At 49.0% G+C, this 27,785-nt stretch overlaps 1 protein-coding gene across 6 annotated transcripts in view; it reads right to left on the bottom strand.

Moving 5' to 3' along the window:
* CA12 (carbonic anhydrase 12) overlaps positions 1–27,186 on the bottom strand; it is a 51,665-nt gene extending 24,479 nt beyond the window's left edge. For 3 of the 6 annotated variants that reach the window (XM_043555227.1, XM_043555228.1, XM_043555231.1), the window contains exons 1-2: positions 26,966–27,160; positions 21,863–21,883 (exon numbers count right to left, since the gene is read on the bottom strand). In XM_043555227.1, the coding sequence (XP_043411162.1) occupies positions 21,863–21,883; positions 26,966–27,047 (103 nt within the window). In that variant the 5' untranslated portion in view covers positions 27,048–27,160. Of the gene's footprint in view, positions 1–21,862; positions 21,884–26,965 lie in introns of all 6 variants that reach the window. The other 3 variants (XM_043555230.1, XM_043555232.1, XM_043555229.1) reach the window with 2 other exon arrangements.
* Positions 27,187–27,785: the final 599 nt, after the last annotated feature.

Here is a 27,785-nt window from a genome sequence, read left to right as displayed (position 1 = left end):
CCAACAGATCAGAGCGGAGCCATAGCCATCTTTCAAGGCCTGTCGAGGCCTTCGGTGGCCCTCATACCCTCCCCCTCCAGCCCCTATGGTCAGGCCGGCTTCCCCATCCTCAGAACAAGCTATGAACTAACTCAACCTTCCCATATGTTCTTATGCTAAAAAATGTGCTTAAAATGCCACCTTCTTTCCTCTTTGCCTTTCTGAATCCTGTTCACTCTTCCAAGTCCAGCTCAAGTCCTGCCAAAACTACTTCCAGGGCTTTCTCCCTGCCCCAGGACTCCTTGGCCAGCCTGCTGGGGGTTCACACAGTGGTACAGTGATATGAATACTCACTAAAGTCTCATGTGTGACTGCTGTCTCCAGACTAGCACATGAACCTGCTCCAGACTAGAACTCTGTCTACAAATTTCACAGTCCTTTTGAAGACTAGAGCTTTTTGTCACGTCCCTCCCCCATGTCTGATATAGCAACACTTACTAAACACTTAATAAATTGATTTGGGGGATTTCTTAAGCTCATTTCAGAAATCTAGCCATAAAGAGTTGAGAGAAGACTGTGTGTGTGTGTGTGTGTGTGTGTGTGTGTACATGGGCATGCGCACATGGCTATAGGAAGATGAGGATAACAAGAAGGGTTTTGTTCTTAATAGACAGACTTAAGCATACTTCCATACAGAATGGAAAGGGGAGTAGAGAAGGAGAGTTGGATCCAGAAAGAGGAACCCATGGATGGAATGTGGCTCTGAGAAGACAGCGGGTTGGGGAGGGTCCCGCCAGCAGAGCACAAATTAACTCCAGGCTGAAGGAGGCACTCAGTAAGTATTCAGCAGATGAATCAGAGCAGGACACTGAAGGCTGCCTGGAAGTGAAACCCATAGACTGAAAACCTAGGCAGAAATCCAGGAGCTCAGCGGGCCCGCAATGCTGATCAGAGGGGATTGGCTATGGGAAGACAAACTTTCTCCACATTCTGCAGTATATGCAAGCAAAGTGCGCCAGTGAGCCTAAACAAGTCAGTGTGATTTTTTTAATGCACTTATATTTTGATATTAATACATCTTGTGTCTTGTTTTAAAACTTAATTACAGAGAACTTCAAAGCAGGTGCAAAGGTACCATATAATGTACCCATCTGTCAATCCATGATTAGTTTAGTTTTTGTCTGTCCCCCCACCACTGGATTACTTTGAAGAAAATCTGTGGATGCTTATCTAAAGATAAGGAGTCTTGGGGCGCCTGGGTGGCTTGGTCGGTTAAGTGTCCGACTTCAGCTCAGGTCATGATCTCACGGTCCGTGAGTTCGAGCCCCGAATCGGGCTCTGTGCTGACCGCTTAGAGCCTGGAGCCTGTTTCAGATTCTGTGTCTCCCTCTCTCTCTGCCCCTCCCCCGTTCATGCTCTGTCTCTCTCTGTCTCAAAAATAAATAAATGCTAAAAAAAAAAAAATTAAAGATAAGGAGTCTTAAAAAATAACCACAATATTGTTTTCACATCCAAAAACTGTTGGCAGTAATGCTTTAATGTCATCAGATATCCAGAGACTGTTCTGGTTTCCCCAATTGTCACATAAGTTCATTGAACAGTTTGTTTGAGTCAGGGTCCAGGTAAGGTTCATGGATTATGACTGGTTAATATGGCTCTAGGTTTCTGTTTAATGGCTTTAGGTCTCTCTTTCCTGCCCCCGCTTCATCTCTCCCCAATATGGGTGTATTTACTCTGTACATATATGAGGTATGTCTTTGCCTCAAGCAAATAATAATTTATGCAAGTAAATGGAGGATAATTTTATTATTTTATAACCTGTTTGCAGACGTGGTATGGGGTAAGTAAAAACTTTATGGGTTGAGTAATTTCTTATATTTTTATGCCTGGTACATATACTGTAATAATAAAAGCACGGAGAGCGCCTTCGAAGATGAGAACTATGTAGTTACTGCTACAATCGGATTCCGGTTTCTCACTGATTATTCTCTCTCCCTGGCTGTACATCCTATGTGCTCAAGAATAATAAAAATTTTAATAAAAACATTGTCTGTAACTTGCACTGTATCCGATGAGTCTGGACAAAAACAAAATGCATTCATTGTCATCCTATTTTGAGGTTTGTCTTTGAGCCTCCCTTAAGTCGGTCCCTCAGATCCACCTGCTGCCCCTGACATTTCTTCATGATCATCCTCTCTGAGGTAGACTCATCTCCGTGTCTCTGTGAACCCTTGTGCAGGCAGCTGCCTGGGAAGCCAGTCCTGTGCCACAGGCTCCAGGGCGTGTCTCTTCAGCGTGGCCGCCGAAACACAAAGATCAAAACTTGTGCCAACAGATAAAACCATCGTGGGAAGGTTTACAAGGTCTACATATTATGGATGTTGGCATGCCTTTTTTTCAACCAATAGTCAAAGTTTCAGTGCAATAAAAGCTTTCGATCAGTCCCCCAAAGGATCTGACTATATAATGAAAATGGACCTAGTCCTGGCATGTATATACTTAAGTGATCACAGATTGTGTATCAAGTTTGAATACATTTAATGAGATTGATCATGTTTGCAATTAAAAATGGGTATTCAAATGTTGAATAGAGGAGGGAATTGCTACTCTCCTTGGAATGCTACTTAATTTTGAAGTTCATTCATTCATTTCTCCAACAAATGTGCCTACTATGTGCCCGACACTGTATTGGGTACTGAAGATGCAATGGAGAACAAAACAGATGTGGTCTCTGTCCTCATGGAGCATCCATTCCAGAGGAAGAGTCTGATAATAAAGTGCAAATAGGCAAACCAATACATAAATATAATGATTACGGTCTGCAGTTAGTGCTATGAAGGAAATCAGCAAGGACTAGGATGGAGAAAATGGAGGGATCACTGTGGACCAGGTGCTACAGGAAGGCTTCTCAGAAGAGGTGCCATTAAAATTGAGACGTAAAGGATGGATCTGAGCCAACCATGAGCAAAAACAGAGGAATGGCATTCCAGAGAGAGGGCACCACAAGCTCAGAGGACTTGCTGCAGCAGAGAGCCTATGTATTTTGTATGCATGTGACGTATCAACTGAGAAAGAACCTAGGATACATCTGGCTTCCCCATGCCCAAGATGGGCATCGCCCTACGACAACACTGCGAATCTTTTGGCACCTGCTCATGTACACTCCTCTGTTAGAAAGGCCCCCCTTTCAGGGAGCTGGTACCCACCTTTCCCTGAGGGCCGTCAGTCATGGTCCTGTGGCTAGAGCCATACAGAACACGGCTAGGCCATAGGACCCCATTCAGAGGAGAAGGCAGCCTTTGGGGCCCCCTCTAAATCCATCTTGAAACCACACATCCTGAAGATGTCATTAGGACATGGGAGTCACATTTTAAAACTATTTAATATATACTTTATAGGTCCTGCAGTTTACTTCCAAAGTTGATTAAAAGATATACAGCTTCTCATAGAAGTCCAGTGGGCTCAGCCTATGGGGAGTAGGGAGTTCCCATAGAGTCCGCCCTAGCTGGGTTCTGGCCCCCCTGCAGAAGGCCATGTTCTGCCGATTCTGCCTGTTTTCCTGCCAGTCAAGTGGAGAGGCATGGCCACAATAACCAAGATCCTGCCCGGAAGGAAAGGAGGCTAGCAGGGCTGTGGGTTAATGATTGGTGGATGAGGTCTTATGATTTTATTATAAACAAGAGGAGGCCAAGGAATCAAACTGGCATTTTCCTTTGTTAATGTTACAAATGAGTCAGAGACAGGGCAGTGAGCAAGGGCTGGAGAGTCAGGGTTACTTATTATTTATACAGCTTAAAGCTGGATTGCCGAAGGAGGCACATTCTTCTTCCTTGGATTTTATGTTATGGGTTAATAAAAAGGGAAAAGTTTTTTTTTTAAGTTTATTTATTTTTGAGGGAGATAGACAGAATGAGAGGGGGGAAAGGCAGAGAGAGAGGGGGACGGAGGACCTGACAATGTAGGCCTTGAGCTCACAAACCTTGAGCCCATGACCTGAGCTGAAGTCAGATGCTTAACCGACTGAGCCACCCAGGCGCCCTGAAAAGGGAAAAGTTTTCTAAAGATGCTTTAATCTGTACTTTATCTCAAACTTTCCTCTTTGTTATTTCCATTAGTATTTGGGCCAGCTTGAGAGGGAGAGCTGATGCTGGCGTCAGCTGGGCCAGTTTGAGAGGATCAAGCCTTGCTTGGTGTCATTTCTGGCTTAGCTGTGGCAGTAGGGGGAGAAGAGGTGAGCTGTAAGACTGACCGGCAACTCAACTCTCTGCTAGCCCTCAGAAGCCCCTCCCCTCTGCTTGCCATATCTAGAGGTACCCCCACAGTAGCACTGGGGTTGTGGGGGGGGGGGTGGAGGTATGAGGGTAGATACCTCTCCCTGCCTCTCTCTCTCCCCCTAACACAGGACAGAGTGTTTCCCCCTCCTCTGTGCTCCTGTAGAGCCCTTGGCGTTTCTCTTTCCTAGTAACACATACACTTTTCAAAATAGTATTTTCTATCTTTCTATCCCAGTAGACCAGTGGTTCAGTCTAGTCTCAGAACAGCTGTTGTCAAGCTTGAGTGACCACCAGAATTCCCTGGAGGGCTTTTTAAAACACAGATTGCTGAGCCCCACCTGCAGAGTTTCTGATTCAGCTACCAGGTGATGCTGATGCTGCTTGTCTGGGGACCACACTTTGAGAACCACTGTCTACAGCAGTGTTTCTTAACCCTGGATTTACACTGGCATCTCTGAGAGCTTCTAAGTGTGCCCCTGGCCCCAGCCCCTGACATCTGGTTTAATTGGTCTTGGGTGGGATCCAGACACAGGAAGCCTTAAAAAGCTTCCCAGGTGATTCTAATGTGCAGCCAAATTTGAGAAGAGCTGATGAAAAGCCCTTCCCAGATCAAAGGCCTTGAAGTTGGAGCCCCCGGCTTTTACTCCCCATCGTCAGGGTAAGATTGCTTTTTTTTTTTAAAAAAAATTAATTAATGTTTCATTGTGGTAAAATATATATAACAGAAGTTTGCCATTAGTGACACTTGGTATATTCACAGTGTGGTGCAACATCGTCACTCTTTAGCTCCAGAACATTTTCGTCACCCCAAAAGGAAACCCCATCCTCATTCCCCATTTCCCATCCCCACCCCCAACCCCTGGTAACCACTAATCTACTTTCTGTCTCAATGGATTTGCCTATTCCGTATGTTTCATCTAAGTGGATCGTACAACATGTGGCTTTTCTGTCTGGCATCTTTCACATCATAGTGTTTTCATGGTGCATCCATATTGTAGGCATATATCCGTACTTCCTTTTATAGCTGAATTCTATCGCTTTGTATGGATATACCTTCATTTATTCATGCGTATTGTTGCTTTTTATTGTAGTTTAAATATCTGACTCTGGTTAAATTGCTAGTCGGTTGTGTAATAAAGCATCAGTGCCTCTCCTGTGAGGGTTTTAGAAGAAGTGTGACTAGAGTCAGCAGAAAAGGAAGATGGAGAAAATGCAGGCTGCTTTCCCGGGAACAAGAGTCTAGGGGTCAACGAGGCTCTTACTTGAATGAAAAGGGGAACCTTCCATCATCATGCTAACAAAGGCATGTTCCATACACGGTGGTGTAGCCCTGTGCCCTCCCACAAGAAGGAAGTTGGTGGGAGGGCAAATTAAGTGGGCAGAGGCTGCCTTTGTGACAGGCTCTTTGGCGAAGAGAGATGTGAAAATGTCTCAGGTGCTCTGAATCATTGGTACAGCCGTCTCCTCTAGCTGACAAGAAGCTGCTCGTCTCCAACGCCACCCCCACCCCTTTGTTAAAAGGGTGAACCTGGGGGTGACAAACCGTGACTGCATTCAGGGTTAGACAGTAGGTGAGGGACAAAAGTGGATATCTAAGTTGAATGTGGCCTTGGCAAAATACTTAGTTGTGGACCTTGGATGTCTGTTTACTAGAACGAGTACTTCCCCTTTCGCTTTTACTGTGATATCTTTCCTCCACTTCTCAGCCAAGCATCTCACAAGAGTTGTCTAAGCTGCTGGCTTCTGCGTCTTCACTTCCCATTCAGACTCCCTGCCCTGCGACTCTGACTTCTGGGTCCACGTGCCACTGAATTCAAATAGACTCTTCAGCCCTCGTTTTTCTTGCAGCCCTTGATCCCAATGCCCCCACCCCCATTTCTGAAACCTCTCCTCTTCCACTGTCTGTAACTCAGTGCCCCCTTAATGACAGCTGTCTTATGTTTTTGTTCTTGGCTCTTTCTTTACTTTCACACACGCCTCCGGACTGAGGCCATCCCCTCCCACGGTTTCAACACCACCTCTGCCCTATGCAGTTTCCTCCTGAGCTCCAGACCAGCTGCCTACTGGATGCCCCCATTCGATGTCTATGGCTCCCTGAAACCAGACATGGCTGGAGAGGAAGGCAGAGAGACAAACCATCAAAAAAGAATAACCAAACTTGCCATATTTTCCTCTCTGACCCTCCTCCTTCCAAAACCTCCCTTACTTCCTTCAAGGTTCTCTGTCTCAGCTGATGGTACCACCCACCACACCAAAGCCTGGAATCCCAATCTACCTCTTCCTGTCCTCTCCTTTGGCCCCATTGCTAGGCACGGAGACATAATGATTTTATTTTCAGGTATCTTTTTTAAAGACTTTTTTATTTTGAAAAATCTTAAATGTATGGAAAATTGAAGGTACCACAATGAATTCCTATGTACTCTTCACCTAGAGTCACTAGTTGTTAACACTTTGCCACACCTGCTTTATTACTTGCTCTATATATACATACATATGCACATTATTATTGTTATTACAGTTCCTCCTCAACCTGTGACAGGATTATGTCCCAATACACCCATTGTAAGTTGAAAATATCATGTAATTTGAAAATGCACCTAACCTGTCGAACATCTTAGCTCAGCCTCGCCTACCTTTAAAATTTTTTTTTAACATTTATTTATTTATTTATTTATTTTTTTAAATTTTTTTTTCAACGTTTAATTATTTGTGGGACAGAGAGAGAGAGAGCATGAACGGGGGAGGGGCAGAGAGAGAGGGAGGCACAGAATCGGAAACAGGCTCCAGGCTCTGAGCCATCAGCCCAGAGCCTGACGCGGGGCTCGAACCCACGGACTGCGAGATCGTGACCTGGCTGAAGTCGGACGCTTAACCGACTGCGCCACCCAGGCGCCCCAACATTTATTTATTTTTGAGATAGAGACAGAGCATGAATGGGGGAGGGTCAGAAAGAGGGAGACACAGAATCTGAAACAGGCTCCAGGCTCTGAGCTGTCAGCACAGAGCCTGACGCGGGGCTCGAACTCACGGACCGCGAGATCATGACCTGAGCCGAAGTCGGCCGCCCAACCGACTGAGCCACCCAGGCACCCCACAGCCTCACCTCCCATAAACATGCTTAAATTAGCCTACAAATGGGCAAAAGCATCTAACACAAAGCCTAGTTTATGAGAGAGTGTTGACTATCTCATGTAATTTGTAGAGTGCTGGGCTGAAAGTGAAAGTCAGAGTGCTTGTCTGGATACAGGATGGTTGTAAGTCCCTCAGGTGTGTACCCTCGTGGTGGTGTGACTGCCTGGGAGCTGCAGCCGCCCTACCTGGTGTCACCGAACGGAATCACACCAGGTATCCCTAGCCAAGGAAGAGATCCAAATTCACAATCCCAAGTATGGTTTCTACTGAATGCGTATCACTTTCACACCATCCTAAAGTGGAAAAATTGTAAGTTGAACCATCACCAGTCAGGGCTATCTTTTGAGAGAAAGGTTTAGACCTCATGCCTTCCTGTACTTAAATACTTACATGTCTGTCTCCTGAGAACAAGGACATTGTCCAACATAATCACAATGTAACGATCCCAGTCACGAAATTTAACAATTAGTACAGTTACCTAATATACAATCAACATTCAATTTTTTTGTACCTAGTCTCAAAGGATCTTCCCATAGATTGCCTATGGTAAAATTAAAATGGAAAGCTACAGGCATTATCTTAACCATGTGATCAAAATTATCACCAGTCGAGAGCCTCCTGATGAAATACATAGATATTCAAGGACACATTATTTCTACGGTATTCATGCCAAAATGGACAACCTAATCTCATGAGAAACCCTCAGACAAACTCAAATTGAGAGACCTTCTAGGAGATATCCAGTATATTTGCTTCAGAAATGTCAGAGCATGAAAGGTCTAAAGAGGCATGCAATGAGTTACCTGGATTGACTCCTGTATCAGTAAAAGTGCTATCAAGGACCACATTAAGTTTCTTTTAAACTTGGCCTTCATGTGTTCCCACTGGCACAGGCTTTGTTCAGACCCACAGCTCCATATCTGTCTGCCTCACTGGCCTTGTCTCTCCAGGCTTACCCCACAGCCCTCGCCTCTCCACACTAATTCACACCACTTCTGAACACTACTTTGCTGAAAATTCTACAGTGGCTCCTCAAGCCTTTGGGATTAATCCCAAGGCCTTTACTGCAGCCCTCAAGACCTTTGTGATCCCCTCTTCTCCAGCCTTTGCTTTCTCCACTGCCACCTGTCAAAAATCTGAGGTCAGTGGAGGGGGGACCTAAAATTTCAACCAGACTAACAAGTTAGGCTACCACAGTTTCATGGGAAAGACACAAGACTCCTGAGTCAGAGACAAAAGACAGTTTAATACTCACAGCAGTAGCAGAGTGACATTTGTGTCTGTTTCCAAGCCCCAATTCCACAGGGTACTACAACGAGGGCCAGGTGACACCTGCACATGCCAACTGCTCCGCATCATGGCCAAGCAACTCCAAGTTGGGAAAACCTGCCCAGTTTTACCCCCAAGGGAGATACTGTCTTTATCTTACTGGATAGCAAACAAACCTGCTCTCTGCCCTGGAGGGAGACACTGTCTATGTCTTCTAAAACTATTTGCTACATACACATCCTTGAAATGATTGTCCAGAACAAAAGCCATCAGTGCCTCTGCCCACAGATTTGCTGAAACACAAGAGACCTAGGGAGAACAAGCTCTCAACACCACTCCTCAAACGCTAGTCTGCTGCCACCCTGATTCTCTAACCACGCCACACACTCTTACCTGCTTTTTGGACCTCTCTTGCCTTCAATGGAAAGCCATCCTCATCCCTAAAACACACACCACCCATGCATATAAACATTCACATGCTCTTCTTGCTGTGCTCCTTTGTCTTTCAAGAAACAGCTCCTCAGGCAGGCCTGACAGTCACTCTGCCTCCAAATTGAGGCTTGTTGTCATCCCTCCATGTCCACAGCTCCAGCACACATTGTCATAGCACTTAATTTGCTCCACTCTAATTGCCTGTTTACATGTCTGCGGGTCCCTTGGCTGTCAACCCATTGAAGGCAAGGGCTGTGTCATGCTTGTCTCTAATCCCAGGACCAGCCCAAAAAGGAATCATTAAGGACTGCTGGCAAGAATAAGTGACTCTGTGAATGAACTGTTATTTTATAGCAGCCAGCAGTTTCTTCCTGTCACTTGAGGTAGAGTCAGATGTACAAACCCTTGAAGCTGGAAGATTGGCATGGGACAAGGGGTGGGGCAGGTGTGGGGTTCATAAGCACCTTCAACATTCTGGGGGAGGGGCCAGAAATTTGTCCACGGGGAGGCCCTCCCCGTGTTGTAGGATGGAGCACTTGGATAAGCCTTCTTAGCTATACACACCTGAGGCCTGGAACTACCCAATGTTGCTATGAAAATGTAACCCTGCTGTAGCCATCCAAATGCTCGTGTTTCAGGCTGAGATGCTAAGCATTCTGTTTAGTGACCCAATGATACAAACTGGGTGCTTCTTTAACAGGTCTGTGTCCTTGCAAAGAACACTGTTTTTCTAAATATGAATTTAGGTGTCCTGAACAGGAACATTGTTGTCCCACTTGTGATGTTATTTCCAAAGTTTAAGTCATTGTGGTCAAGAGGAGTGATATTACCCCTCAGGGGACATTGGCAATGACTAGAGACATTTTTGGAATCCCAACTGGCAGGTGCTACTGACATCTAATGGGTAGAGACCAGGGATGCTGCTAAATATCCTACAATGCACAGGACAGCCCCGCACGACAAAGAATTATCCTACCCAGAATGTCAGCAGTGCAGAGGCTGAGAAGCCCCGGGCTAGTCTATTGTGACTTCCTCTTCTGGGTGGTATGGAAGAGGGACCAGGTCATACAGTGCGGAGGAGGTTTTTCTTGAAGGAATTAGGTGCTCTCACTGTGAATCATCCTGGGGCCACAAAGAGGAATAGAGACCTGGTGTCAGGTAAGAGGGAACACAGTCAGGAGGACTCCAGGCCAGGAGAGCAAGGCCGGTGCCTACCTGGTGGTAGGGGACCCATGGCAAAGGGATGATTGTTGCCCTCAGGGAGATCTGTAGACTGTAATTGCCTGTGTCATCCCAGGGCCTGAACCAATTTTTTTTTTTTTTTTTTTTTTTTTTTTTTTTTTGCTAAATTCCAAGGCCTAATGAATTGTTTTTTAGTGTTAGTGTTTTTTTGTTTTTGTTTTTGTTTTTTTACACTACCATATAATGAGCGCTTACTATGTACCAGGTATCACTCTGTATCTGAGGTTGGGCAATATTTTCTGCAAAAGACCAGAGAGTAAAATATCTTAGGATTTGCAGGCTGTACTGTTTCTGTCACAACTACCCGGTCCTTTTGCTCTAGTGCAAAAGCAGTCCTAGCAACTGCGTCAGTGGATGCATGGAGCCGCATGCCAAGAAAGCTTCAGCTACAAAAACAGGTGGTAGGCTGCCTTTGGCCCACGGGGCATAGTTTGCCAATCCCCATTCTGTATGCGTAACATCTGTTAATTTAATCTGCGTACGAGCCCTATGACATAGGTACTATACTCTCATTTAATAGAGGAGGTGACTGGTGCACAGAAGTTTGAATAATATGCCCGAAGTCATACTGCCATTGAGTAGCAAGGCTGGGCTCTGACCTTGGCAGTTCATACTGGCCACCATGGCAGCTCCCAGCGCGCTTTATAGGGTACAGAGCCCGGGCATCGGCATTGGTTCCAGGGTGGTTAAGAGGTGACCAGCAGGTAGGCCCTGGGTAACCGTCCAGAGCTAGAGAGGAGGAGCAGCCATGGAGGCATTTGTGACCTTGTAAACATTCCCCAGGGAGTCTGGGAATCATGAAAAGAAGGGATCTGGTAAAAGACAAACTTTCTGCAGTTACCCTGGGTGGAAGCTGAACGAAAGTGAAGGGTGACTGGCCTCGAACCATGGGCCTGATGTTAGCTCAATCCTTCACTTACCAGCTTTCACAATGAGGAAGTTCTTTCTGATAGCTAACCTACAGCACTCTTGCTGTTACTTAAAGCTACTCCCTCAGTTTTCCTGTCTAGTGAGAAAAGCTGCTTTTTCATGGGTCTCTCCCACCTGAAGACCTCATCCCGGCTACTTCTTACTATCTATCCCCTTTCCGGAGAGGCATGAGGTACAGCAGGAGGGCTTTGGAGCCCTCAGGCTGAGCTGCCAAGCACAGCTCTGCCACTTACAAGCTGTGTGACCTTGGGCACATGTCATCGATGCCCTGAGCTTCACTCAGAAAATGGAAGTGACAGCACCTCCTCCCATCCCTGTCATGAGGAATAAATGTGGTAGCGTAAGATCAGTGTCTAGATGTGACAGACTCCCAAGACAGGCTGGGCCCTGGGCCATTCTGAGCTAAATTGTCTCAATCCTTTCTCTTGCGGGCCATTTGCCAACCTTTTCGAGCAAGGTCTCCCTTTCGCCTCACTGGAAAAGAAATCCAGGGTTCCCTGTGTGTCTCCGTTTACTTCTAATGAGATATGCGTGGTGATGTGGCATTTCGTTTCAGACTGGCTTTTACCTCTGAAATCCTATCATCCCAGATCAAGTGTCACCTTCTCCCTGGTGACTTCCCCAACTCCCAAAGCCAAAAATAAGCAGAGAAATAAACCATTCTTTCCTCCTTCGCTCAACCGATGTTTCCCAAGCATCTTGCCTGGGCTGGGGTCTGTGCATCTGTCCACGCAACCCCTATGGGGAGGGTGTCGTTCCCCACAGGCTGTGCAGTTATGTGCTCCTTCTGGGTGACCCTCCTTGAGGCTGGAAATGGCTCCTTGCTCAGCCCCGTACCCTGCAGAGGCCCTACAACACTGCCCTGCTTGCAGTAGGCTTATGCTAAAAACAAAAAAAAAAACAAAAACAAAAAAAACACTTCTCCAGTGATAATCTTCACGTTAATCTTCACTGGAAAACAAGCGCTTGGCTATTATTACCAACCCAAGAGGCACCTGTGCTTCGGGGGACAGTTATGTGAAAGGAGAACACTAAGTTCCTGCAGTTCTCCATTTCTCTCCAGGGTGTAGTAAGTTTTCGGACCAGGCAGCTTTGCATACTCAGTGTTACTTGCACACCTTCCATACTCAGGGTTGGGACACTCCCTCCTTCATCCTTGCTGACGGACACATTGAAGCATCGCACCCAAAGGTTTATCAAGAGCCGGGGAGGTTCTTGGGTCACTGCCAGAAGGAGGCACAGAGGAGTCACTTGTAAGATTGCACCTGAGGGTCCCTCCAAGCTGAGTGTGTAAACAGACCATGCCTCAGAAACCAGCCGAGAGGCTACGCCAGCTCACAGGCTAGGGGATGGAATTGTGAGCGTGTGTGAGTACAGACGCATCTCAGAAGGCAGATACTCACATGAATATGGATGTGGGCGTGCATGTGTATATGTGCATGTGGGTGCATAGGCACGCCCTCCTTCCTGAGGAACCAGGACAGAGCACAATGGTCAGGCATTCCTCTTCAGTCTTGCCGGCTGCCTCTAGCCCTGCAGTGTGCCTTGCTCACACAACACTTGTCCACTAGATGCTCCCTTTGCCCCTGCCACCCAGCCTACTCACTTGATCTGCTTTTCTGACCTGCTTCCTCACCTCAATTCCTCCTCTACTCCCTACTCTTCCTTCCAACGCTGATCCTTCTGATTCCAGTGACCACATTCCTTTAGCTGCCCTTCCTCTTCCTAAGAATCTGAGAAGGGTATTGATTCAGGAATGCCCCCAGAAGAACCCCAACAACAGTAACAGCCGTGTGTTGCCAACGGTAACCATGGCCGGGGGCGGGGGGAGTCTATTGATTTTTTCCTACCAACCACACTGGTCCTTGATCTACATTTCCCATGAGTGTGGCACATGGAACCTTATCAGATATTTATCTATGTCAAAACGTATTGTGTTTTCTTTAAGCACTAAGCCTTTTATCCTGACGAGGGGAAGAAAAGCACGTTAATTTGGCATAATTTGTTCCTGGCAAATCTACATTATTTACTTTAAAAAAAAAAATCACTGCCTTTCCTCAAGGGCTTTTACACAATGTCATGATGTGCAGTGTAGGGCATGCAACACCTAATATAAAATAAACATCCGCAAAATGACCGGGAAAGCACATGCAATGGGAACCGGGAGACACAAGTTCTGGTCCTGGCTCGGTGCCTCCTGCTCTGTTTGGGCCACTGTGGAACGGTGAGTTTCCCCTGCCTCATTTGTAAGTGGGGGTGGGGTTTGGCTACATCAGTGTCCCATACACACACACACACACACACACACACACACACACACACACCCCAGGGTCCCACGTAGGCAATATGGCAGTCTGCATGCCAATTTGAACAGAGACAGGCACTCATCCACAATCAGACTTCACCGTGTCTACATTTCTGTTAGGTGTCTACATTTCCAGCTGATTTATACCAACAGGTCATTACCCCTATCCCCCCTCCCTTGGTTCAGACCCCTAAGCCCCTCTCCCACATCCCTCTGGCCTCCCTTTCTCCAGTGTTCACACTCCATTCACTCTCTACCCTGCAGTTGAGATGATCCTTCTAAACTGCTCATCTGATCACCTCAGGTTTGTACTTGGAATGCTCCAGCAGTCCCCTGCTGCCTCCAGAATGAGGTCCTAACTCCTCAGCTGGCTCACACTCGTCACAGTCTGGCCCTGGCCTGCCTCCCCAGCCCCAGTCCCCCTCATCAAGGTTCTTGGGTGGTCCCCAGAACATACCAGCCTAGGTGGTCATTGCATAGTTTGTCCCTTGGCCCCCAGTGCCCTTTCATGCCCTGCCCTTTGCCTGGCTTGCTCTTATCTGTCCTCCAGATCTGATTAGATATCATCTCCTCTAGGAAAGCTTTCTCTAGTCCTTTCCCCCAAACCCTAGGTGAGGCCTCTTCCATGCTTCATTTCTCTGTATTGTAAGACCCTGTCTAATTCACTGTCTCCTCCCAGATTCATAGTTCCACAGTGGTGGAGACCATGCCTTACTCGTCATTCTTTAGCATCTAGTCCAATACTCGGCACTTAGTATTCACTCGGTATTTGTGGAGTGAATGTGAACCAATTATCTTGGGCTAACTGAAAACTCTGATTGGTTTTTATGTGCATCTTTGATTAATAACAAAGGAGAAAGATTATTTCATTAATGTATTAATTTGTTAAAACAAATCTTTTAAGCAGTGGTGCCCATGGAGGGGGCAGAATAAAAAAGAGTGGTAGAAATCTAGAGTATCTCTACTATAAGGTCCCTTCTAGCTAAAAATTCCAGAAAGCTATTTGTTGTAACCTTTTGGCTCAGGACCAGGAAAAATATCTAGAAACCAGAAGGGTGATATAAGGAAGAATCTTTAGATTTGCAGGTCATAGAAGAATAGACAGTTACTCAAGTTGGAGCCACCAATTTGCCTCTGGGCTTCCTGGTGGCCAAAGCCAAAAGGGAAACAGTCATTTGCATGACTGCCTCAGACTTGCTACAAAATGTCTTTGGAGGGGGGACAAAGTTTTTGTTCAACAACCTTCAGAGTCACCTTTTCTCACTTCTCCACTCCTCGTCCACCTCCCAGAAGATGGAACACCCAGGAACGGCCGCTGCTACGACAGCACTAGGCACCATTTGCCAATGTCCTTGTTCCCTGCTTTAAGTAAATCTCACTTTGAACATAAGGAGCCTTTCCAGAGTGATCAGCCCCGGGAAGGTGGGGGCTGCCTGAACCTTGCCCTGACTGTGCTGGTGTCTGGACAGGTCTCATCCAGTTCACCCAGGAGTCACCCAACTGATCTAGTCACCAGTTAATGATTGCAAAACCATTTAAAAAGTTAAGATGATTTAAACAAACCATTCCGAATTACACCAGTTCTGAGTCAGCCTTTATAGGCAGAAGGAGGTGCAGCTGGCGTTTCTTCCTTCCTGGTTGGCATAAAATCGAGTGCTTGTGAGGAAATCGGGGAGCTTGCTTCTTAAAGAAACGCTTTGGTAAAAAAAAAAAAAAAAAAAAAAAAAAGCTCCTAAATTACTTTGTTTATGAGTACGTGTAATATTATCAAACAGAAAGCATACATGAACCGAAAATTGGAAAACGTTATAGTTTAAAATCAAATATGATGACCCATCATTCCCGTATGCTGTGTTGGGCAGTGTGCGTGCCAGCCATTATTTTTACACTTTTTTGCCCCCACTGTTTTCACTATTGAGTTATCAAAAGTAGTCTTTTCAGCGCCTTTCCTCGTGTTCTTAGCATGTAACAGGGTGCTTCTCAGTGAGTGTTTGTGGAACAACTACCATATTTCATCGCTTCCAGACACCATTGATGGTATGTCCCTATTTCAGAGATGCTAAAATGTGGGGGAAATGTGCATCTGAGAATCAAGCCATTATGGTCTTTGTCCAAGGCAGCCACTTGGCCACATGGGGTGGCCCCTGGAAGTCTGGCTGTGCTTCTGGGCTTCTGTACCCCTCACCCCTGTGGGTGCCGCTGCATAGGACCCATAACATAACTCTGCATAACAGAGCAGGAAGGAAGGCCCTCCCGCCCAGGGGATTGCAGAAAAGGTCTCGGATCCATTCTCTCCCTTCCGGAAAACCAGACTTTCCAGTCCCTGCCTAGAGCCTCCTTCACACACCTGCTTTGAATTCAGCCTTGTTTTTGCTTTAAATCTTCCTTTGAGCCAGTTTACCCCAGAGGTTCCTCTCCGTTCAGTGCTGAGGCTGGGCTGCCAAGGGCTTTCACCAGCTCTGGGGGGGCCCTGTTCTGCCCTCACCAGGATGCCTGGGGCACAGGGCAGGAGGTGCAAGTCTGAGCACCGCAGGAGGCCTGACGGGGCCCCTGAGGAGACCTGCTCCTAGCTCCAGTCAGCCAGCTCTCACCCTGCAGTCCCAAAGCTTGACTCTGCCTCAGGTGGGTGAGGGTTTCTGCCTGGGGCTGGGCTTACTTAGCTCACAATCCTCACAGCCCAGCCTCAGGTTTCTGCCCAGGTTCAGACCTCCACCCTGGCATCCTAAATCGAGGATCAGCCTTGGCGCTGAGGATCACCTCAGTCTGGCTGAGGTGGCTGAGGTGGCTATGGCTGTGGAGCCAGGTATCTGGTCCCTAGAGGCCAGAAAAGCACCGGGGAGATGACATCTGACTTCTCCCTGGCCTAATGGACAGAACTAGAAGGAACATTCTGGCCTGTGAGGAGCTTGTGTTTTTTGCCCGGTCCCTTTGTTTCTCACAAAGGAAATGTCCATTTGCTCAGAATACAAAAGGAGTACCTCCTTGCTACTAAAAGCTCAGGCAATTCAGAAAAGCACGAAGAAGCAACCCCCTCCCAACCCAGCTCACGTCTGTTTGGTGCGATAGCGTTTACAAGGCATTTTCCCACATATTAGCCAATATAATTCCACTCTGTGGGGTGGAGGGAAAGAAAATGTGATTAGCTGTATTAGGGGCTCACTATGTGCCAGGCTCCACTAGGCTCTTTCCACACGTGATCTTACTGAATCCTCCATGAAGCAGACCCGTGCTTCTCAGACACCAGTGGGCCTCAGGATCCTCGGGTGGGCTTCCCCAAATAGATGGCTGGGCCCAGCCCCAGTTTTTTAATTTGTAGGCAGATCTGGGACGGGCCTGAGGTTTTGCGTTTCTAACAAAATCAAACACGGTGCTTTTGTTACTACCACAGAACCGGAGCTGAAGAGGTTGCTGTTTCCTCCCAGCCTCCTTCATGTGTTCCTTTTCTAGTTCTTTCTTAGTGTTTGGGAAGAGCATCGCGAGTCCCAGGTGACGCTGATGCTACTGATCTGAGAACCACGGAGTAGACGCTATTACTCGCATTCGGTAGTTGAAAAAAACTGAAGTTCAGTGAGGTTAAGTTCCTTCCCTAAGGCCATTCAGCCAGAAAGCGGCCCAGCAGATATTCATGGAGGTCTGCCTGGGTCTGGGTTCCATACACTTTCCACTTCTTCCTCCTGGTTTTCTGCCTCCCCCACTCCCGAGCCACTACACCTGCCTTTAGGAACTAATCCTGGCTTCCCTATGGTACTACCCAGCTGGTAAGGCCAGCCATGAACACTAAAATGCAGGCATTTTGGTAGCTACAGGCCAGGATCCCCCCGAACACACAAACCTCAATTCCACAGCTCAGAAGAGATGAGAAATAAGTATGAGTAGGCAGACCATACCACATCCTAACAGACCCTGGATGTCACAACCTCAGTGCGAAGTAACTGGAACAACAGCACAGATTTCATAAATGATAGTGGGTTGGATTGCTAGCCTCAAGGGAAATCCCTAAGGCATAGGGCTGAGGATTCAGTTCCCTGGTATGAGAAATATGTTCCAGCCTTTTCCTGCTGTCTCTCCTCACAGTGCTCTGTGCCTCTTGGCATTCACCCTCAGGGCAGCAAATGGAATCAGGGGCGGGGCGGGGGGGGGGGGGAGTCACTGGGGTGTTTGGAGTTGGTTGGGCCTCTTACCTTTGGTAAAGACAAGAGCTATTTTTTTTTTTTTTTTTTTTTTTTTTTAGTTTATTCATTTATTTTGAGAGAGAGGGAGACAGAAAGAGCAGAGGAGGGGCAGGGAGAACGGGAGAGGGAGAGAATCCCAAGCAGGCTCCGAGCTCAGCACAGAGCCCAACATGGGGCTTGAACTCATGACCACGAGCTCATGACCTGAGCTGAAGCCAAGAGTCGGACGCTTAACCAACGGAGCCACCCAGGAGTCCTAAGACAAGATCTGTTCTTAACTAATTACACGTGCTTCCTACCTGTGTTTTAAGTTCTCCCTTTAGCTCTTAGTCTGCTTCCCATACTACATTTGAGAGTGAGGTCACAAGTTGCCTTTATCTGTACTAAAGCATAGAAAGTGAAGAGTTTTTCCCCCAACCTCCCCCTTGTTTCGTATCTAGCCTGTAGAGTTTGGGAAGGCCTTGGAAAGGATGTCATGTGTCAGGGAAAGCTTGTTTGTGGCAATTTAGTGTTCCAAAAGATTCGGGAGAGAAGGTGGGTGGAGCCCAGAGTCGGGAAAACCAGAGAGGTTTGCCCCGTGAAGGATCCCTGCCTGATTCCCAAGGAAAATCCTTTAAGACAGGGTATCTATTGTCTGGGACCAAGGGGAGCAGCATGAGGAATGCAGTGACAGGGCCTGGATCACACGGAGTCCTGCCAGAGTCCAGGGCCTTTCGGCCACATGGCAGAGACGCTGGGCAGGAGGGCCTGTGAGGGGCTGCAGCCCACTGCCCGGTGCCCCCAGGCCACGCCACCGTCGTTCCAGAGTTCCCTGCACCAGGATGGTGGGGCTGACCCGGCGGATGTCCTGCAGGGCCCCGACTCCGGGAGAGTGGGACACCCGCCCCATGTTCCCCATCCAACCCATCTCCTTGGAAGGCTTATCTTTTATCTCCCAAATCTCTAGCAGATGATGGTATCTGTTTCTGAGCCAGCTCACATCTAAGGAGCACCATAGCAATGACTGCTATGCTCAGGGATGGGGCACGGCACCCGTTCTCTGCTCATCTGACGTGTCCTTAGGTCATTGGTTCCAACACACTCATCCTTTTTGGCTGCTCTGTCGTTTTGAACACACTAAGGGGCCTGGGGGGCGTTTTTGTGGGGGGAGAAGTAAAAAAAACTTCCAGGGTAAGGACGACTCTCCCAGCCAGCTGGAATTCGTTGACTCTTTTATTGAATATAACACACGTACAGAACAGTGCATGGAGCATCCGTGAACAGCTTGATGAATTCTCCCCCCTCTGAGCACAGCACCCACACCAAGGAACTAACCATGACCAGCCCCCTCCTGGTGCCTCCTTCCAGTCACCTCCACCCCATGAGGGCCCCGGCTACCCTGACCTCCGTCAGCAGACAGTGACTTGAGCGGGCTGGCGTTTATCTCCCGCTCACAGGACAACCTGACTGGAAGTGCCCTCCAGTCCAGAGTCGGCGGAGCTTCCCGGGCTCAGCAGGATTGATCTGGAACTGACGAGCGGTGGGGAGGGCCTGCTCGGCAGCTCCAAACCCCGCTGACGCACCCAGCTGCTGCCCCAGCCACCCCAGAGGGGTGCACAGGACCGGGGGTGGGGGGTGCCATCTTGCCTATCAGAGGGTTCTCCTGTCTCCAGGCGGGCCGTCCGGGAGCTCAGCCTGGTGACTTTGTGGAGGGGGAGGGGGGAAGAGCTCTCTTTCCATGTGCTTCTAGAAGTCCTACCCTATGTTCCAGGCCTTGGGAGGTCCCTGGTTCAGGATGACTCACCCGCATTTACGTGCAGAGTAGCTGAGGTCTGCAGCCTGGGAAAACTAGCACGTGGCATTTGGTTGGACTCGCCTCATTCAGGGCAGCCCTCACTGTTTGGAAACCATTTCCCCCCAGCGCCTATGCCAGGCCCTCTGTTTCGCCAGGTGACGCTGAGCACAGGTGCCCACTGCCAGCCTGGACCCGTCCCTAGCCATCCTTCATTCGTCCTCCTTCACTGGCCCCCACTGAGGGCTGACTCCACATCACGTGTACCCATGTCACTAACAGGAAGCCAGATCTGTCTTTGTGCTCACCCCACGAATGTCACGCACCATTAGACTCTGCCCTCTGCTTCCTCAGCAGGGGGCTGCTACAGAGGGGCCGGCCAGAGCCCGTGGTCAGGAAGAAATGCTTCTGCACCGCTCCTGACGCCCCCCACACACTGACCCTCCTGAGGAGCCCTGGGGCCCAGACTCTGTGGGTTCTTCCTTTGTCACGTCCCTTGCCCTGCCCTTTCCTTCCCTCTTCAGCCCCTACCACCACATTACTCTCCCTAAAACACAGATTACTCCCGGCCCTGCCCCTCCATCTATGGAAAAAGTGGGAAAGCTTCGCCCTGCCCCTGCCTGTCTCCCCTGTTCAATCCAACCTATCTTTCCAAACTTAGAGTTAATCACTCCCCTATAACTCTTTTTTTAAAAATATTTGTTTATTTATTTTGAGAGAGAGAGTGTTGTGTGTGTGTGTGTGTGTGTGCAAGAGGCAGAGAGACATCCAATTTGACAATAAATTTCATATATAAAAAATAAATAAATAAATAAATAAATAAAAGAGGCAGAGAGACAGAGGGAGACAGAGAGAATCCCAAGCAGGCTCCTTACTGTCAGTGCAGAGCCCAGGATGGGCGGGGCCTGGATCCCCTGAACCATGAGCTCATGACCTGAGCCGAAATCGAGTCACATGCTTAACCAACTGAGCCACAGATGCCCCAACTCTTTCTGTACTTGTTGCCCCTCAAATACCCCCTTATTTCTTGCCTCCACTCATGTGATCCCATCATCATCTTGGCCAACACCACTTCTCTGAATCCACCACCACACTGAATCCTCTCCATCCTCCACGGCCCAGGTGAAAGCCCTTCTCCTCCAGGAAGCCTTCCTTGACCATCCAGCCCTAACCCTCTCTATCCTCCTCTGAACCATCAGAGCACTGAGCCATTTATTACCTGTCATTATCTATTTAGCTTTGAACTGTGAGCTTAAAGTATTCCCAGGTACAGACCACAGCCCACCCTTCTGATCACCCACGCACTCCGCAGTGTGCCTTGCACACAGCAAATACATAAGGGATGTTAGTAATGATGGAGCCATGCAGTGCTAGGACCAAGGGGACCTTGACCTGTAGGATCATTGGTTAATTAGCTCAGTGACTTTGCTGTGCCTCCTGGGTTAACAAACATCCGGAGGCTAGCTTTTGCAAATCTAAGGCAGACCTTTTTTGGATTCTGCTTATGCTGTCGAGATCAACTCCTCTGCCTGTCACCACTCCTCCTGTGCCAGTGAGGCAGTCCCAGCCTCCTCACTATACCAGTCCATCTTCCTCATTGCTTGTGACCGTCCCTAACAAGACATTATTAACATTCCTGTGCTTGTCAGTGGACCTGCTACTTGGCCTCCATTACCACCCCAGCTGACGACCAAATTTCCAGTTCATTGCGACACAGCAGCTGGGCTGATTTCAGGCTGCTAACCTTGCAGGCCCGCCAGAAGTGGCTAATGTCATTCTTGAGCCAATCCCGCAGAAACCCCATTGCTTACTCGATGTCCCTCTCTCTCCTCATGCACGAGGCAGGCATCCCTCTTTCACGAAGGACTGTCACTACCCCTGAACTATGCTTGTTTACAAACACGGCAACAAGAAGTTAATCCTAGGCACACTGACAGCTTAACTCCTGGGGCCTGAGCCAAACTTCCAGAAAGGAACCCTTTGTTCTTTGTTTTTTGGAGAATAAATGTCCTCCAGAGGAGAAGGTCTCTCTCCTAGCCAAGGCCCTTGCAGTCTGGAGGTAACCCGGGCACATTCACCTGGGAGGTTTGGTAGAAATCCTTGCAGGAAGCTGGAAACCTTAACGCTGGGATTCACAGTTTACGTGCACAGAGCAGGCTCCTCGGCTTGGAGAAAGTGCTGCGTGGAACCTGGGTGGAACAGTCCTTTACAGAAGCCTGGGTACCCCCTTTTAATGATAGCAGAGTTGCTCTTCTCAACCCCCACTGTCACCTCCACAGATCGTGGAGTTTCTGGCTTTCTCATTAAATACAGCCATTTCCTCAAAAATAAAAAAGTATGCAAGATCTCTACTTACCAAAATAGCTCCACTTGGATCCTGCAAAGAACAAAACAAGGCAAAGTAAGTGCAACTGAACTTGAGCAAGCTAGAGAAAACTGCAGATTTTATTTTGAAATGGGTGCGGTCACAAAGGAGGTGGACACCCAGGCGTAAAACGTCATTGGAGTCGGTGTCAGAACAACCGGTTCCCAGAGTCACCGTGCTCCAGAGGGAGGCACAAGGCCATGGGTTCGGGCTGGGGCTCAAGGATCAGGGAGGGGGCTTCTTGATTAGAAGCCTCCCAGATCTTAAGCCAAATTTTATTTTTCTGAATACGTAATAAAATTCACAAGGCTCAAAAGCCAAAAGTTCCCGAAAGGTACCAGTGAAAGCTCCTCCTCCCACCCGCTCTCCCTGCTTCCATTAGAGACAGCCAGTTTTATAGTTGATGAGAACATTTTCACGGTCTGACTACGCACACGCATGTAATCACGTTCTTTCTCCCCCTTTGCACACAAACGTCCCCATACTGGAAACGTGGGTCTGCATCTTGCTCCTTCCCACTGAACAGCATACCCTGGAGAGCAGTTCACCTCCGTGCATAAAGAGGAGAAAAGTCATCTCAAAAGGCATGTTCTTCGTGGAGGAAGCTGCCACCCTCACCTGCGTTAGAAGGCCAGGGGCGGTAAGAACGTGGAGAAGTTCTGCCGGGAATATAATGGAAGCCGCCTACCCCCTCCCGCTCCACGCCCTTCACAGGTAGAAGTCCTCTGTTCCCACATCAAAACACAGTTTGGGAAAAGAGGCTGCTGGGCGGCACTTTTAGTATCCCGCCTGACACCTCCCTCGTCACCTCCAGAAGGACACAGAGACCCTGAATCGAGACTCAGGGTGTCTCAGGGGACACCGCCAGGGAGAGGGACTCTCTAAATCCTAAGTGCCTCTCCTGGCTTCTCTGGAGGCCTCCATCATTCTGGGCCCACGGGGTACAGTCGGAAGAAGCTCTCACGTCTCCTTTCTCTCCTGGGAATTGATTTGCAGTAAAGCTTTAACTGACCAGCAATCTGCTCACTTAGCACAACTGGGCATTTTCTACTCAAGGCAATGGTGATTTTGAAAAGCTAAAAGAGTTTTTTAAAAAAGGGAGGGTGCGCTTGGGTGGCGCATTTGGTTAAGTGTCCGACTCTTGAGCTCGGCTCAGGGCATGACTTCACAGTTTGTGAGTTCGAGTCCCGCATCAGGCTCTCTGCTGTCGGCACGGAGCCTGCTTTGGATGCTTTGTCTCCCCCTCTCTCTGTCCCTCTCTTGTTCATTCTCTCCCTTCCCCCTCTCTCTCAAAATAAACTTTAAAAAAACGTTGGAAATCGTTGAGTCTCCTTCTCAATCTGTAGTGTGGGAAAGAAGGGGGTGTTCAGATCTCTTAGAATATCTGATGAGTACCTAAGGACCTCTTCCCCAAAAAATGCCTGTAGGCTTGGACACACAAGATTTCACATACAGGTAATTTCCAGAGGTCCACAGACCCTCTAAAACCTGCTCTGGACCCCATAGGAGTTAACAGTCCCAAGATTAACCTTCCCTGAATTAGCAGTTAGATGAAGACATTCAGAACCATGGGGAAACCAAACTTGTACACTACCCCCAAGTGTACCGCTGGACCTTTTACTGAAACAACACTGCAAAGGAACAAAGGAGGCATTGCCGTGGAACCAAGCTACCGAAGACCTCAACCCTCTTTGCTGAACATTTTCCTTCAGCGGTTTTGCCTGAGGGATTCATTATTAAAATGCAATCATGGATTTCAGAGACAGAAGAAATCAGACTGCCACTTAGGCTGGGCAGCGCACTTGGAAGCTCAGGATCTAGAAGCTCACAAGTCATCGGGAGTTTATCCTCGCCACTAACCCGGAGAGACGGGCCACTGCGGTGAGCCTGGAGACCACCAGAAACAAAGCTGCTGCCCGTGAGCAGTCCTGCCCTGTCCAGAAGTTGAATTGCACCTGCCCCAAATCAAATCATAGCCTCAGTCTTCCACACCTTCCGCTCTCCTCCCCAAAGCTGGCCACACTGGGGTTTTCCCTACTGTTGTAGCTCTTCCTCTGATGAGGCATCTGTGTGATACTTTGGAAAGCTCAGGGACCAGTGGTATAGAGTGGACATCTGGGACCGTAAAGCCTCGCAGGACCAAGGACTCAGTCTTTAAAAAGCAGCGGCATCCAGAGTAAACGTTCCCACCCTCCTCTCTCTGAGCAGGCCTGCCTGGTCCTTAAGACCAAGATACAAATGGCAGTGTCTGGAAGGACTCAGGAGCTGGAGGCTGGGGAGAGGAAGCATGATAAAATGAAGGGGAGAGTAGTCTAAGGGGGAGGGGGTTTCAGATGAAGGTCAAGGCCCAGCCTGGTCCATCTTCAGCTCAAAATTAACCTTAGGAAGACTTTCTAAAGGAAATGTGTGTGTGTGTGTGTGTGTGTGTGTGTGTGTATTTTATCTGCAAGTAGCACCTCCTGGTTCCTCGCCTCTAGCTTTAGGGGCAGGAGTCTTTTTTTTTTTTTAATGTTTATTTTTTTTGAGAGAGAGAGACAGAGTACTAGCTGGGGGTGGGGGGAGGGGGTGGGGGTGCCGAGAGAGAGGAAGACACAGAATCCGAAGCAGGCTCCAGGCTTCGAGCTGTCAGCACAGAGCCTGACTCGGGGCTCAAACTCACGAACCACGAGATTATGACCTGAGTTGAAGTTGGACGCTTAACCACCTGAGCCACCCAGGTACCCCTAGGGGCAGGAGTCTTAACAGACTCACCTGACCATACACAGGAGGCAGGCCAGGCCAAAGCTCCTTCAGCCACATTTCAGAGGCTTCCTGAGGGAGCAGGCTCTTCCAGAAAGAAAATTTTCCCCTTCCTGGAAAGGTGATCTTGTCTGTTAGATGTTGGAGGCTCAGCTCAGTGCCTGTTAGAACCTGCAGGCCTACTCTGTACTGGGCAGGGAGAATGCCCTGAGGGCTCACTGAGGAAGTAGTATGGATAAGGATCCAGGCCAAGGGTTCAGGGCCCGCCTGCTCCCTGTCCTGGGTGTTAGAACCTTCTCTGAGTAACTGTTGTCGGGGAGGCCAGAGACTGTCTAGCTATCCATACCAGGTTCAGACAGAGCAGGCTCTGCAGAATTCATTGAAATGTTCCCCCACAGCAACTAAAAATTCCTAGGTTTTCTCCAGAAGACACTTGACCTCACTTTATTACATTCCCTCCTTCCCGACTCAAGTCATTTTTTTCAGACATTCACCAGTGCCAAATGCTGGAAGTTTAAGTGCTCCAGGGGGAGGGCAGACCACACTCCGACCTCTTTACCTAGCTTCACCCCCCTCCATTCCCAACCTTGGGTTAATACTGACACTCTACATCTCAGTGACGTTTGCTTTGACCTTGTCCCCCAAGGCAGTTAAACAGCCAAGAAACCTGCATGAGGAATAGCAGAATAAAACCCGTGTTCTTCAACTCTGGGGGGTAGGCAGGCTGGCTACTCAGTGTGGGGTGAAAGTGAATTTTTTTACTGCAAGCTTCCCCCACCCCAACTTGGAGAATGGGGAGGGAAGCAAGGCAAAGGAGGAGGGAAAGGAAAGGAAGAGGGAGGGCACGGAGAAGAGGGGAAGAAGAGGAGGGGAGGGCAGGGAGACAGGGGAAGAGACAGCAGGGAGGAGGAGCTGCCCCAGAGTGAGGGGAGTAACAGGCTTTCTGGAAGGCAAGCCAATAAATGGCTGTTTCTCTCCCGTCTTGAGCAGCTTGGAACTACAAGGGAGATTTCTAGCAAAACTTCAGGTCTTGGTGCAGCTTTCTTGAGAGGGGAATACATGTCAAAGTCTGCAACTGTAAAAATTAATTTCCACTTTTAAATAACCCCTTTCTCCCACCCACCTTCTATTTCTCCTGGGCCAGATAGGGGAAATAATATCAAGCCTATCTTGCCAGCCAGCGGATTTGAGTTGAATTAAGAGTAATGCCAAAGCTGCAACAGGTCAGCTCCCTAGACCTTCCTCCTGCCCTGCCCCACGGGTACAGTGACCTCCAGGAGAGGAGGAGGGTTGGAGCTTGCACGCTACAGAGGAGGTCCAATGTCCCATGACCACTGCCTAGTAGGGGAGGATCCATTTCCAGCCGTCATAGTCACTTTCAGGCCTCCTACAAATGTTTCACCCTAATCTCGGTCCAGGAACCAGGCACTTACAGATGCCCCTACAACTTGGGACAGACTCTGTCAAGGGCAGGAGCCACCATCGGTTAGCCACCCAGAAGTTTCCACAAACATCACCATCTACCCTCAAGAAAAGTGCTCACCCGGCAACTGGAGAAGCAGGGGACAGGTTGGAGTCCTGCTGTTTGTTCCTAAGGATGAACAAACCTTGACCTTGGCTGCTCACCCAAACTCACTGCCTTGACCTGAGCCTGCAGTTCAGGTCCTCCCCGTCTCCTGTCATCCCATTGGGCACCCTCAGCCTCCAGCCCTTCGGGGTTAAGGGCCCTAATTACACTCAGAAATGAGGTGTGTATGCTCTCCTGAGTGCACACACACACTTCCGTTCAGGATAGTGGAGCCCTTCTGGAGAAAAACAGTGATTAAGGATGGGATGCATCATCCCTTAGACTTGGAGGTAAAACGTCATGGTAGAGAGTCTCTCCTCCAAAGAAAAGCATCCTCCACTGTGGAAGGTTCTGCAGCCGGGGCGCGGCAAACCCCTCCCGGTAACCACGCAGCCCAGAAGGCCACACTCACTTCTCTGCCATCTACACGTGGACCGAGGCACAGTACCTTAGATCCCCGTTCCCTTTCTCCTCCCTTCAGCAAGTTCCCAAGCCGCCCCTGCCGAGCTGGCGGGAGCTCAAAGAACACACAAAACATCTTTCAATCCGAAGACGACGTGCTTCCCTCAACCGCAACAGGTCGTGCCTCCCAGAAGAAAACGAATTTCCCAAAACGCATTTTCTAGATTGTCTAAAAAACACGCGTTTGAAAGTATGCATGACCTTCCCGGCTCCCCGGAATGATTTTGCTTTAGCATGAGAGAGAGAGAGAGAGCCCCGCAGGAAACCCTCCGTCCAGGTGTAGCTGAGCTCCTGGACCAGGAGGAAAGAAGAGGCAGGCACTTTACCGTGGAGCGGGGCCGGGCCGGCTGGCTGTTCGTTTAAGCACAGGAGCAGGAGGACGGCGGCGGCGTGCAGGCTGCGGGGCATCGCTGGCTGTCGGGGCGCGGCGGGAGCGCAGCCTGGGCTGCCGCTCCGTCCCCTCCCGGGCTCTCCGCGCTGGGGACCGTGTGCGCGAAGCCCCGCCGCCTTGCGAGCACGTCTGCTCTTCGGGCTCCGGGCTCCCCGCGGGCTGCTTTTAAGGAGCGACTCGGCCCCAAACACATGATGTCATCGTGCAGGGGTGGGGTGGGGGGGGCGGGGGGAAGAACGCCCTGCCTACGGGAGGTCTGGTGCCCGGGGCTGCGAGGTGAGTTGTAGCCTGACTCGAGCCGCGCTCCGCGGGGCAGCGCTGACCCGGGAATCCAGGGCTCGTTGGGAGCAGCGGGCAGGTGTGGGTCGAGAGCCGCCTGCCTCGGCCCCGCCGGGACGGGTGCGGCTGGGGACTGGCTCCACTGGTCACCGCCTTGATCTGTGGCTGCCCTTAAGTGAGAAGGGCCCTGAGTATAATGCCATACGGACAAGTGCCTCCTTCGGGATGCCCAGTTGCGTGCCTGCCTGGACCGGGCACACATCAGGGACTGGAAAGGACAGCAAAGGGGCTGCACTCCAATTCAGAATTTCCGCAGGTTGTGCAGTGCAGCCTTGCTTTTGAATTTGCACACAAAGACATTAATTAATTAAGAATAGGCAAATAGGGGAGGCAGTGAACAGCTTTAGGAAGCAATTAGACTTTCCCTAGTAACATGTTAAGTAGACAAGGCTCATATTCGTTCGTAGTACCAATCC

Source organism: Prionailurus bengalensis, chromosome B3 (assembly GCF_016509475.1).
Source record: "Prionailurus bengalensis isolate Pbe53 chromosome B3, Fcat_Pben_1.1_paternal_pri, whole genome shotgun sequence".
Taxonomy (NCBI): Eukaryota; Metazoa; Chordata; class Mammalia; order Carnivora; family Felidae; genus Prionailurus; species Prionailurus bengalensis.
The sequence above is the reverse complement of the archived record's forward strand: the minus strand, read 5'-3'. Positions and strand labels throughout refer to the sequence as shown.